A 14,325-nucleotide genomic window follows, 5' to 3' on the forward strand; every position below is an offset into this window, starting at 1 on the left:
AGAAAATATGGCCCAGACAAATGACCAAATTAAAACACCAGAATAGACACAGAATTTGGAACAATTAATTGAAGATGTCCATGGAAATCTCCTAAATAAGTTCACTGGGTTGGCTGAAGACAGGACGTCCAGAACACCCTAGAAGAGCATGCAGAAGAATTTGAAAGAATAAACAGAAAAAGAGCACATGTTACAGAAATGAAAGATACTGTAGACCAAATTTAAAATATTCTAGAGATACAACAGAATTGATGAGGTAGAAGAAGGAATAAGCGAACCAGAGGACAGGACAATTTAATTCCAACATGCAAATAATAAATGGTGAAAAAGATGGAAAAATTTGTATCGGATTTCAGAGAAATGATGGACAGCACAGTGCATAAATGTAAGAAGCGTTGGAGTCTAGGAGATAAGAGTGAAGTGCTAGGAAGATTATTTGAGGACATAATTTGGGAAAATTTCCCAACCCTTACGAAAGACATAAATAGGCAAATCAAAGTGGTCCATCGAACTCCAAATAGAATAAATCCAAATAGACCCACTCTAATATACATAGTAATCAAACTCAAATGCTGAAGAGAAGCAGAAAGTCCTAAAAGAAAGAAAAAAAGAAATTAACCACATAAACGGAAAGCCACATAAGATTAAGTTTTGACTACTCAACAGGCACCATGAGGGAGAAATATGGTATATTCAAGATACTGAAAGAGGAAAAAATTTCCAGCCAAGAAATCTTTATGTAGTAAATTTGTCCTTGAAAGGTGAGAGACTAAAAATCTGCACAGACAAGTAAATGTTGAGAGAATTTGTCAACAAGAGACCTGCTGTTCTAGTTTGCTAGCTGCTGGAATGCAATATACCAGAAACGGAATGGCTTTTAAATGGGGTGATTTAATGAGTTGCTAGTTTACAGTTCTAAGGCTGAGAAAATGTCCCAATTACAACAAGGCTATAGTAATGTCCAATCAAAGGCATCCAGGGAAAGATACCCTGGTTCAAGAAGGCCGATGAAGTTCAGGGTTTCTCTCTCAAGTGAGATGGCACATGGCAAACACAGTCAGGGCTTCTCTCTCAGCTGGAAGGGCACATGGCAAATATGGCGTCATCTGCTAGCTTTCTCTCCTGGCTTCCTATTTCATGAAGCTCCCCTGGAGGCATTTTCCTTCTTCATCTCCAAAGGTCGCTGGCTCGTGGACTCTGCTTCTCATGGCTATGTCATTCTGCTCTCTCTGAATCTCTCATTCTCCAAAATGTTTCCTCTTGTATAGGACTTCAGAGACTAATCAAGACCTACTCAAATGGGTGGAGACATGTCATCCCCTAATCCAGTTTAACAACCATTCTTAACTAAATCACATCAACCAGGGAGATGACCTCATTACAGTTTCAAATATACAGTATTGAATAGAGATTATTCTACCTTATGAAATGGGATTTATATTAAAACATGGTTTTTCTTAGGGGGCATACTTCCTCTCAAACCAGCACACCTGCCCTACAAGAAATGCTAAAGAAAGTTCTGTCAGCTGGAAAAAAACAGGAGAGAGCATTCTGTGGGAGGGCACAGAATTGAGGAGTACCAGCAAGGGTAACTTAAAGGATACGATGAGAAAAGAATATATAGATCTGAAAAGCCTTGTATCTGATGCTCCCTTTATCCAGTGTATGGACAGATATGTAAAAAAATAAATAATAATGGAAAGGGGATAAGGGGTTTAAAAAAATTGGGTTGATTGAAATACTAGTGGTCAGTGAGGGGGAGGGGTATGGGATATATACCCCTTTTTTCTTTTTCTAGAGTGATGCAGATGTTCTAAAGATGATCATGGTGATGAATACACAACTACATGATGTTATTATGAGCCATTATTGTGTACTTTGGATGGTCTGTATGTGTGTGTAATAAGAGACTGACACTTCTAAATGGAGTTCTCTTGGCTGAAAAAATAAATCAGGAGAGGTCTGGAGGAGGGGACAGAATTGAACAGTTTTAGAAACGGTAACTTAAAGGATGAAAAGAGGAAAAAAATAGATTTAATTGATGAAAAACCAACGATAAGATGGTAGATTCAAGAACTGCCTTTACAGTAATAACTTTGTTAATGGACTAAACTCATCAATTAAAAGATACAGATTGGCAGAATGGATTAAAAAATGTGGTCCATTTTATGCTGTTTACAAGAGACTCATCTTAGACCCAACGATACAGATAGAGTGAAAGTGAAAGGATGGAAAAAGACACTCGACACCAGCTGTTACCAAAAGAAAGGAGGAGCAGCTTATATTTATATCAGACAAAATAGACTTTAAGTGCAAAAATGTAAGAGACAAGGAAGAACACTATAGATTAATAAAAGGGACAATTCACCAAGAAGAAACAGTCATAAAAGTTTATGCATCCAGTCAAGGAGCTCCAAAGTACATGCGCCAAAAACATTGGCAAAACTGAAGGAAGCTATAGTTGTCTCAACAATAATATTAGGAGACTTCAATATACCATTCTCCTTTATAGACAGAACAATCAGATAGAGAATCAAGGAAATAGAGAACCTAAACAATTTGATAAATGAACTAGACCTAACAGACATATATAGACTTAGACCCCAGAACACCAGGATATACATTCTTTTCTAGTGCTCATGGAATGTTCTCCAGGATAGATCATATGATGAGATCATAGATCATATGATAGATCATATGTGCTGGTTTGAAAGGATTTATGTGCCCTAGAAAAGCCATGTTTTAATCCTAATCAATCTTATGGGAACAATGGTTTCTTCTAATCCCTGTTCAGCAGTATAGGCTGGAAACTTGATTAGGTTATCTCCACGGAGATGTGACTCAATCAGTTGTGGGTATTAAGCAGATTATATGGAGACATGTCTTCACCCGTTCTACCTGGGTCTTGATTAGTTTACTGAATCCTTTAAAAGAAGAAGTATTTTGGAGAAAGCTTGAGAATGCTGCAGAACCACAAAGCAGAGAGTCCACTAGCCAGCAACTTTTGGACATGAAGAAGGAAAATGCCTCCTGGGGAGCTTCATGAAACAAGAAGCCAGAAGAGAAAGCTAGCAGACTTCGTCATGTGCCCTTCTAGCCGAGAGAAAAACCCTGAATGTCATCAGCCTTCTTGAACCAAGTTATCTTTCCTTGGATGCGTTAGATTGGACATTTCTGTAGACTTGTTTTAATTTGGACAGTTTCACAGCCTTAGAACTGTAAACTTGTAATTAATTAAATTTCCCTTGTAAAAAGCCATTCCATTTCTGATTTATTGAACTCCAGCAGCTAGCAAACTAGAACACAGGTCTTAACAAATTTAAAAAGTTTGAAATGATTTAAAGCACTTTCTCTGATCATAAGGAATAAAGCTGGAAATCAGTAATCACCAAAGAACCAGAACATTCACAAATATATGGAGACTAAATAGCATACTCTTAAACAATCACTGGGTCAAAGAAGAAATGGCATGAGAAATTGGTAAATATCTACAGATGTATGGAAATAAGAATACAACATATCAGAACATATGGGATGTGGCAAAGGCAGTGCTGAGAGGGAAATTTACTGCCCTGAATGCCTATATTCAAAAAGAAGAAAGAGTAAAAACTAAGGACTTAAAAACTGCTCACCTGGAGGAACTAGAGAAAGAACAGAAAACTAATACCAAAGTGAATAGAAGAAGAGAAATAACAAAGATTAAACCAGAAACAAACGAATTGGAAAAAACAACAGGAAGAATCAGTAAAACCAAAAGTTGGTTCTTTGAGAAAATCAATGAAATTGATGGATTCCTGCCTAACCTGACAAAGAAAAAAGGAGAGAGGATGCAAATAAACAAAATCAGAAGTGAGAAGGGGGGTCATTACCATGGGCCCTGAAGATACTTTACAGATCTTAAGAGGATGCTATGAACACCTATATGCCAACAAACTAGACAGCTTAGATGAAACAGAGAAATCCTAGAAACACACAAATAACCTACACTGACTCAAGAAGAAATAGGAGAACTTAACACACCAATCACAAGTAGAGATTCAATCAGTCATCAAAAACTTCTACAAAGAAAAGCCCAGGGCCAGATGGCTGCACAGGGGAATTTTATCAAACATTCCAAAAAGAATTAACACTAATCCTCTTAAAGCTCTTCCAAAAAATTGAGGAGAAAGGAATACTACCTAACTCATTTTATTATGTGAACATCACTCTGATTTCGAAACTCATTTTATGATGTGGCCATCACACTAATATCAAAACTGGGTAACTAAGAAATGATGATCATACATCTATGTGATGATATTAAGAATTACTGATTGCATATGTAGAATGGAATGATTTCTAAATGTTGTGTTAGTTAATTTTTTTTAATTAATAAAAAAAAAACTGGGTAAAGATGCTACAAAAGAAAAACTACAGGCCAATCTCCCTAATGAGTATAGATGCAAAAATTCTCAACAAAGTAATCACAAATTGAATCCAACAACGTTTGAAAGAATTATACACCGAGACTAAATGGGGTTTATTGCAGGCGTGCAAGGGTCCTTCAACACAAGAAAATAATCATCTTAGACCCAAGGATACAACATATTAACAGATTGAAAGGGAAAATTCACATTATCTCAATTGTTGCTGAGAGAGCATTAGACAAAATTCAGTATCCTTCTCTGATAACACTTCAAAAGGTAGGAATCAAAGGAAACTTCCTCAGTGTGATAAAGGGCATGTATGAAAAACTCCCAGCCAGCATCATACTCAAATGAGAGAGACTGAAAGCTTTTCCCCTGAGATTGGGAATGGGACAAGGATGCCCACTGTCATCACTATTATTCAACATTGTGCTAGAAGTTCTAACTAGCAGTTAGGCAAGAAAAAGAAATAAAAGGCATCCACATTGGAAAGGAAGGAGTAAAACTTTGATTATTTGCAGATGACACGATACTATACTTGGAAAATCCTGAGAAATCTATGATGAAACTTCTTGAGCTAATAAGCAAATTCAACAAATTGGCGCAATATAAGATTCATGTGCAAAAATCAGTAATGTTTCTGTACACAAGTAATGATCTGAGGAGACAAGAGAAAGTTGTCATTCACAATAGTAACTAAAAGAATCAAGTATCAAGGAATAAACTTAACTAGGGATATAAAAGACCAGTACATAGAAAACTACAAAATAGTGCTGAAAGAAATCAGAGAAGATCTAAATAGGTGGAAAAATAGTCTGTGTTCATGAATAGGAAGGCTAAATATCATTAAGATGTGAATTCTACCCAAATCAATCTACAGATTCAATGCAACACCAATCAAAATTCTAAGAACCTTCTCTGAAGACTTGGAAAAACTATTATTTGGAAGGGAAAGGATCCCCGAATAGCCAAAAACGTACTAAAAAAGATGAAATGGGAAGACTTACACTTCCTAATTTTACCACAGTGGTCAAAATGGCATGGTGTTGGCACAAAGATAGGCATATTGACCAATGGAATCAAATTGAGGGCTCAGAAATAGACCCCCAGATCTGTAGTCAATTGAACTTTGACAAGGCCCCTAAAACACTGAACTGGGACAGAATAGCCTTCTCAATAAGTAGGGCTGGAAGAACTGAATACCCATAGCCAAAGAAAAAGACACCTACTTCACACCTTATACAATAATTAACTCAAAGTGGATCAAAGACCTAAATATAAGAGCAGGTACCATAAAACTTCTAGAAGAAAATATCGAGAAACACCTTCAAGACTTAGTAATAGGAGGTAGCTTCTTAGACTTGACACCCAAAGCACAAGCAACAAAAGGGAAAATAGATAACTGTGAACTTCTCAAAATCTAATGCTCCTGTACCTCAAAGGACTTTGTCAAAAAGATGAAGAGGCAGCCAACTTAGTGGGAGAAAATATTTGAAAAACATGTCTGATAAGAGTTTGATATCCAGTAAATGAGATTCTGAATCATGTGACAAATGGATGACCCTAGAGTATATAATGCTGAGTGACATAAGCCAGACCCAAAAGGACAGATACTGTATGATTTTGCTAATATGAATGCCCTTGAGAATATAAACTCAGAGTCTTAAAATGCAGAAAATAGGGAACCTAGAGGTAGACAGGAGCTAGAGAAGGCAGAACGGTTACATGATATGTACAGACTAGTTAACGAGATTGAACTTAAAAGTATGGGAGTGTATAAAGGTGATGGTAGTTCATTAGGGAGGTTATGAGTAATAGTGCCATATTGAAAGTGACTGATTGAAATGGGCTGTTTAAAGCCATGTTCTTTGCTAGTTAGCATTACAAATATAAACAAATTCTTGCATGAGGTACTTCAAAAATATTACACTTTGCTCTCTGCTCCTCCTCACTTGACAGGCAGCCTCATCTTTTCATGCGGTGTCAGCCGCATCTCTTTGGCACGAAGGTGAAGGTCGATGTTCTAGTTTGCTAGTTGCCAGAATGCAATATACAGGGACGAAATGGCTTTTTAAAGGGGAATTTAATAAGTTGCTAGTTTACAGTTCTAAGGCTAAGAAAATGTCCCAATTAAAACAAGTCTATAGAAATGTCCAATCAAAGGCATCCAGGGAGAGATACCTTGGTTCAAGAAGGCCAATGAAGTTCAGGGTTTCTCTCTCAAGTGAGAAGGCACATGGCAGACACAGTCACAGTTTCTCTCTTGGCTGGAAGGGCTCATGGTGAACACAGCATCATCTCCTAGTTTTCTCTCCTGGCTTCCTGTTTCATGAAGCTCTCCGGGAGGCGTTTTCCTTCTTCATCTCCAAAGCGCTGGCTGATGGGCTCTGCTTCATGGTGCTGCAGCATTCTCTGCTCTCTCTGAATCTCTTCATTCTCCAAAATGTTTCCTCTTTTATAGGACTCCAGAAACTTATCAAGACTTACCCAAATGGGTGGAGACATGTCATCACCTAATTCAGCTTAACAACCACTCTTGATTAAATCACATTCCAGGGAGATGATCTGATTACAGTTTCAAACATACTAGTACTGAATAGGGATTAAAAGAAACGGCCACCTTTACAGAATGGAATTAGGATTAAAACATGGCTTTTCTAGGGTCTGGATTTCATTTCAGACCAGCACAGTCGAATAAACAGATTCAGCTGTATTGGGCGCCTGCTCATCAGGGCTGCTGTAAACTCTGGCAAAGTGCAGGTTGTTGCTGTCAATGACCCCTTCACTGACCTCAACTTCATGGTCTGTATGTTCCAGTATGATTCCACCCATGGCAAGTTCAGAGGCGCCGTCAAGGTGCTCTGACGGAAGCTTGTGGTCAGTGGGAATGCCATGACTCTTCTCCAGGAGTGAGATCCACCAACTTCAGATGGGGAGATGCCGGTCCTGGATATGCTATGGAGTCCATTGGTGACTTCACAACCATGGGGAAGGCTGGGGCTCACCTGAAGGGTGGTGCTGAAAGAGACATCATCTCTGCCCCTTCGGCCGATGACCCCATGTTTGTGATGGGCGTGAACCATGAGAAGTATGACAACTCCCTCGAGGTCATCAGCAATGCTTCCTGCACCATCAACTGCCTGACCCCCCTGGCCAGCATCATTCATGAAAACATTGGCATTGTGGAGGGACTTTTGACCCCATCCACACCATCACTGCCATCACTGCCCCTCCAAGAAAATGTGGTGTGACAGCCATGGGGCTGCCCAGAACATCATCCATGCATCTACTGTTGCTGCCAAGGTGGTGGGCAAGGTCATCCCAGAGCTGGATGGGAAGCTCTCCGGCATGGCCTTCTGCATCCCCACTCCCATTACATCCATCATGGATCTGACCTGCCAGCTGGAGAAGGTGGCCAAGTATGATGACATTAAGAAGGTGATGAAGCAGGCATCTGAGGGTCCCCTAAAGGGTGTCCTTGTCTACACTGAGGACTAGGTTGTCTCCTGCGACCTTTAACAGTGACACCTCCTCTTCTAATGCTGGGGCTGGCACTGCCCTCAACGACCACTTCGTCAAGCTCATTTCCTGGTATGAGAATGGATTTGGCTACAGCAACAGGGTGGTAGACCTTACGGTCTACATGGCCTCCAAGGAGTAAGAGCCCCTGGACCACCAGCCCAGTGACAGCATGAGAGGAAGGAAGCTGTCAGCTGCTGGGGAGTGCTGGGTCTACTCGATCCCCCAACACTGAGACTCGCCCATCCTCCACAGCTTCCACCCCAGTCCTCCTGAGGAGGGGGGAGGGGCTGAGAGCCCTGCCTTTTCATGTACCATCAATAAATACACCCAGCCAACAACAACAACAAAAAGGTATGACACTTGTACAAAGAGTTAACAATAGAAAGGTATATAAGAAAGACTACTTATTGATGTACCACAACAATACAAGGGATAAATAATTGTGTGGGGAGGGAGTTAAGGGGAGTTTTCAATTTTCTCTTTGGTGTGGGTGTAACTCTTATTTTTTTCTTTGGAGTAATAAAAGTTGTCTAAAATTGAGAGTGAAGATGATTGTACAACTAAGTGAGGATACTGTGAAACATTGCTTATTTTGGATAGAATATATGCTAGATGATTATGTATCAACAAAATCTGCAGATTCAAAAGAACTAAAGCTTCAAGTGCTAGAGAAAAAAGAAAACACATTAGCATCATATATTTGTGTTCTGAGACTTGTTCTTTCCCTTCCCATTTGGTATTGAAGTTCTTTCCATTCTTTTTATTGTTGCGCATTATTTCATAACGTAGATTAGCGCTGTGCAATAGAACTTTCTGTGATGGTGATGTTCTGTCGGGCCATCATGGTACCACTTGCCGCGGGGCTGGTGCGGCTGGAGGCTGAACTTTTCGTTTTATTTAATTTTAATTAAGTTAATTTGAATAACCATGTGTTTAGATGTTTCAAGTGCAGATTTAAATGGCCCACAGTTTTTCCAAACATTCCCGTTTGATTGGACATGAAGTTGTTTTAGTTTTTCCCTGTTTTTAGTGATGCTGGTTGGACATCCTTGTGCCTGTCTTTCAAGCACGTGTATGAATGTTTTCCTGAGATATGTGCTGGGAAGGGGAATTGCTAGGTTGAATTTTTTAAATATTTTGAATATTTTAATGGATTTTGTGAAATTATTCCCTGGAATGGCTGTATTAATGAACCATTTCACTAATAGTACATGTGACAAAACCCATTTCCCTATGTCCTTGCTGTTTCTTAATATTATCAGTTTTGAAAATTTTTGCCAATTTCATGGGCAAAATGATATTATTTGTATTTTTACTTCCCTGCTTTGTAGTGATACTGAGCATCATCTCCTGTATGGGTTTTTTTTTTTGAATGGAATAACAGGACTTCCCCCATCTAAAGTTTTACCTTTTTGCTTTTTTTGGTTGTGGTTTTTGAAACCTCACCATGATGTGTCTGGCCTGAATCTTTTTTCCCTTTCATCTTACTAGTTGCTCAGTAGGTCCTTTCATTCCCTGAATAAATGAATTTTTAAATTGAGTATTTCATCCCTACTATTTCTTTACTTCTTTCCTTTGGGAAAGATGTGAAAATTTTGCATCAGTCTTTGTCATTTCACTTCTTTTTTTCCTTCTAATTTTTGTACCCTTGTATGCTGCATGCTGGGAAAATTCCTAAGCTGTGTTCATTCTGCGTTCAGCCAGCCTAGCTACTAAGTTTCTTTTTTGGATTATGATATCCTCCACCTCCTACTTTCCTTTTTAAATATATGGTCTGTAACAACTTGTTCTTCCTTTATGTATATTATGTATATTTTTTATCTGCTTTTTATCATAGGGCTACTTTTTCTTTTTTTTGGTGAATTATTTAAGACTGAATGTATCTGAAAATAGTTTTATTCTCCCCTTTCACGTGATTGATAATTAACTGGGTCTAAAATTCTAAATTGGATATACTTTTCTACAGAATTTTGAAGTAATTTCCAATACTGCTGCCGAGAAGTTGAAAACCAGTCTCGTTCTTCCTTATTTGTCGTTGACAGTGTGCTTCTCTGTAGGATGTGCTGCTTGGACCGTTTCATTGAGGGGGATTCCAGTGTCACTGTGCTTTCCTGCCTTGAGCTGTTCAGATTTCCCAGAGAAGCCTCTTCCATCCTCTGCTTGGAGCTTCCTGTGAAGGCCTGGCTTCTCTTCCAGGAGCTGAGAAGGGGGCGAGGGCTGGGGTGGGGATTGGTTCTCACTGCCCACCTATTTGTTCTTTCCAGTCCCCTGTGGCAGTGGGAACACTTCTGCCTTCAGCTGTGCCTGTAGACTCCCTGTCAAAGGCCCTCCTGGGAATGCATTCAGTCACTGCTGGTGGGGGGGAGGCAATCCTTGGCTCTGTCATGGTGGGGGTGCAGGGAGGATCTGGGGCTGACTGTTTCTTTAGAAGTTCTTGACTTGTTCCCCTTAATTCAGGCACCCCATTCTTCATCTTTGTTGCCACCAGTTTAGTGCAGTGTAGAGCAGTTTAGAAAAGCCCTTTATTTTAAAGTCTCCTTTCGTTTGCCTTATTAACTGTTTCCTTGTGTGTTATCTCTTGTCACTGGCTTTGGTGCTTCTCTTTATTGGTATTGCTCTCCCTCATATGTGTGGTGATGGTTTAAGGCAAGGAAGTACTTACAGCAGTTTAGAAGGACTTCAGCAAACATAATGAAAGTGCTTAAATGAAAATATATTTTGTTACATTGCTTCCTGACAGTGTCAGATACATTAGGCCTTCTTATAGATATATCTGACCCATTTATGCTGGCTGAAACTGTTACGACTGTAATCATGACACAGACTACTTAAAATTTTCAACAGTAGAAGACTTCAAAGCTACTTTTTAATTGTTTTTATTTAAGGACTCTTACTGTCTTTATGAAGTAGTTCTGGGCTGATTGTCCTTTTTCTTTGGACTTCATTAATTTGGAATTGAATTCAGATGGATATCATCCCTGTACTGTGAAAATTGCATGTAATGGGCATCCTTGAGAGAACTTCCCGTTGACTTTATAAAAATGTCCTCATTCACCTTGTTGTAGTTGCTGGCATATAGGTGTGAGCTAATTGCTGATTATTCTTACGTTCTTTAAAGAAGTCTATGAGGCTAGCAACTTCGTAATTAATATCTCTTGCTAGGGAGGAATTTCTTCATTTTCCAAAGGAGAGGTTTGCTTTGAATTGTTCTCTTCTTGGAGAACTTCTAAGTAACAAGATGTTTTTGACTCTGTTGAAATGTTCCTTTTTATTGCCTGTTGGGTGTTGGTGCGAATCACCTCCTAGAGATGCGGCGGTAACCCTCGCCCTCTTGTTTGCCACAGATCCCGGATTACAGGAATGCTGTGATCGTGGCCAAGTCTCCAGCCTCAGCCAAGAGGTAGGTGGGACCTCTCAGCCTCCCCTTGCCTCTGCATCCAGGGGTCATACTCCTGACTGAGTACCTGCCGTTTAAACTGTACTACCGTGGCTTCCCCTTATTTTGCTTTCCTGGAGGTATTTTAAGATTTGGCCTGCCAATTCTACCCATTAACTAATGTCTTATTTTCCTTTTTTCAATCCAAATATGTGACTTCCAGTCATTTGGAATTCAAGATAGGGAAATAATGATAAAGAGCTTCCCTCACTCATGGATCGACTACCACTGTTGGTGATCTTCAAACCTGGTATTTAAAATACTGGCAGATATGCCTTGTATTGTTTATTGCCTCTTCTTATTCAAAGAGCTCAGTAATTTATTAACAGACGTGTACCCAGCTGAGAAGCCACCTATTTGTATGTGTTAAAAGGTGACATTGTGCGAAATGAAAGCCCCCAGGGCTCCTGCGTCAGCAGCCAGTGGGTGGTGGAGCCAGGTCGGCTGCAGCCTGGAGCAGCTGCCCGCCCAGGAAGCCCATGCTGCTGTGAGCTTTCACCTACCAGGGTATATGGAGACGCCATCCCATTGCAGTGGGACAGGACAAAATAAATGTAGGATTGAAGGGCATTTCCTAAAAACGCTCTTAAGCTCACTTTCCACAGTGGGCACCTTTGCTTACTGATTGTTGCAGTCCCGTGGACTGGAAGAGGGCAGGGGCGGGCTCTCAGGCCTGCAGGACTTGGCACACAGTGCGCCGTGGGGTAAAAATTATCCCCCAAAGTAGTTTGACAATTATAAATTGAGAATAACATTTAGTTTATTAAAGAAGCAGTAGGGATTTGTGGTAAGTCAGTAGTGTCTTCGTCCAGGCCACCCGGTTAGCAACCAGCCTTCCCCACCAGGCTGTGTCAGGGCCCCTGTTGTCCACCTTTGGTTAAGCCTGAGTAAACCTGCACTCTTTTTGGAACATTTCCCATGGCTTTTCTAAATAATTGTTTAAAGGCCAGACTCATTTTAATTTGGTAATTTATTTTTTCTCTTTCACTAATACTGCAGATGTCATATACATGCTTTTTTCAGGACAGCATTTTTTGTAGTTTCTCCTGTTTCTTCTCCTTACTCATCTTGCCCCTTTCCTCACTGCTCCTAAGTTACATGTTAATGAGCTTTTCAGAACCCTGCCTTATTTTCTGCAAGTTCATTCTGTAATATGCAAGCATAAATATTCATGTATGTGTACACATATGGAGGTGTTTTGGGTTCTTATTTTATGAAAATAGAATTATCTTATAAACAACTTTCTGCATGTGACTTTCATCTCACCCAGCAGCACTCCTTCCCTGTTGGATTGTCTTGGGCTAGTTCATTAATTTTAGCGATTGGTGAGGCCTCTGCAGTGGGGTTGTGTGGACTTATCCAGCTGTTTCTTCCCTGATGGGTGGTCACTCTCCCAGGTTTTCCCATTACAGGCAAGGCTGTGGGTATGTCTCTTTACCAGTGTTTTTGTTTCTGTGAGCTATGTTAGTGGCAGTGTGAGGACTGGATCCCAAGGGTAGGTGTGTTTTTAATTTAAAAGATGTTGCCAGTCACTTCCAAAAAGGCTACAGTACTTCACATTCTCACTAACAGAGTTTTAGAGGCCTTTTTTCCATAGCCCATCAGGCAGCGCAGCGTTAAAGCATTTTAATTTACTAATCATGGAATGAAAAGTGGTATCACAGATCTTTGTTTGTGTTTTTCTTACTGTTGAGTTTGAGAATCTTTTCATGTGCTTAGTAGCCATATGGATTTGCTCTTTTGTGAATTGGCTTTTCATATTTTTGCCCATTGAAAAAACTTTCTAACTTTTGAAATGTGTTCAAACTTACAAGATAATTACAAAAAATAATAAAAACTCCACACAGAACTCTCCAACATACTCTAACCCCTCAGATACTCAGATCAACCAATTTTAACTTTTTGTCACATTTGCCATATCATTTGTCCATTTGGCTATTAATTTTCTGAACCCTTGAGTGTGGGTTGTTTATTCCTTGAACACTTATATACATTTCCTAAGAACAAGGATATTCACTTATATAACCACCTTAAGTATAGTTATCAAGTTCAAGAAATTGAACACTCATTTAAAGCCTATATATATAAAGTCTATTTTGCAAGTTTTTCCTTTATCCCAGTACACGTCCTCTTGGGCATTTTCTATTTCCTTGTTAGATCCTATAAGGGATCATGTATTGCATTGTATCATCGTTTCTTTAGTTCTTCCTTTTTTTTTTTTAAGTGTAAGAACATAAATACAATATAAATTCTCCCATCTCAAACACTCCCAGACATACCATTTAGTGGGTTTCATCCCATTTCCTATGTTGTGGCACCCTCGCCACCTTCCCTTCTCCCCCAACGGAAACCTCGCACTCGTTCTGCATTCACTCCCCATTTCTCCTGTCCCCTATCCCCCGGCCACCCATGGCACAACTTACACTCACATTTCTGTCTTTATGAGTTTGCATAGTCTCTGATATTTTCTCTCATTACCACAGGGCTTAAATTTAGCTTTCTAAATCTATAACAATCTCAACTGTTTTAATACCGACTTAACTTCAATAGTATATAGAAACCATATTCCTATACCCCTCTGTCTCCCTACCTTTACATAGGCCTTGTCACAAATTACATGCTTATACATTAGGGATCCCAGGCCACTGATTTATCGTTGCGTTTTATGCATCTGCCGTTTAGATCCTGCAAAAAGTAAAGAGTGGAGTTACAAACCAAAACTACGATAGTCCTGGCATTTATAGTTACCCAGGTCATTACCCTTGCTGGCGATCGTTATAGCTTCATGTGGTTTCAGTCTATGTCTAGCATCCTTTCCTTTCAACCTGGAAAACTCTTTTTAGCAACTCTTGTAAGGCCTGTGTAGTAGTGACAAACTCTTACTGCTTTTCTTTATCTGTGAACATGTTACTCTGTCCCTCATTTTTGAAAAACAGCGAGTTCTTGGTGCTTAATCGTTTT

The 14,325-nt window shown here is 39.6% G+C and overlaps 1 protein-coding gene across 7 annotated transcripts in view; it reads left to right on the plus strand.

Moving 5' to 3' along the window:
• Positions 1-14,325, plus strand: part of PRPSAP2 (phosphoribosyl pyrophosphate synthetase associated protein 2) — a 63,763-nt gene that overhangs the window by 19,151 nt on the left and 30,287 nt on the right. For all 7 annotated transcript variants that reach the window (XM_077163434.1, XM_077163433.1, XM_077163435.1 and 4 more), the window contains one exon: positions 11,273-11,328. In XM_077163434.1, the coding sequence (XP_077019549.1) occupies positions 11,273-11,328 (56 nt within the window). The remainder of the gene's footprint in view (positions 1-11,272; positions 11,329-14,325) is intronic.

This window comes from Tamandua tetradactyla, chromosome 6 (assembly GCF_023851605.1).
Source record: "Tamandua tetradactyla isolate mTamTet1 chromosome 6, mTamTet1.pri, whole genome shotgun sequence".
Classification (NCBI taxonomy): domain Eukaryota; kingdom Metazoa; phylum Chordata; class Mammalia; order Pilosa; family Myrmecophagidae; genus Tamandua; species Tamandua tetradactyla.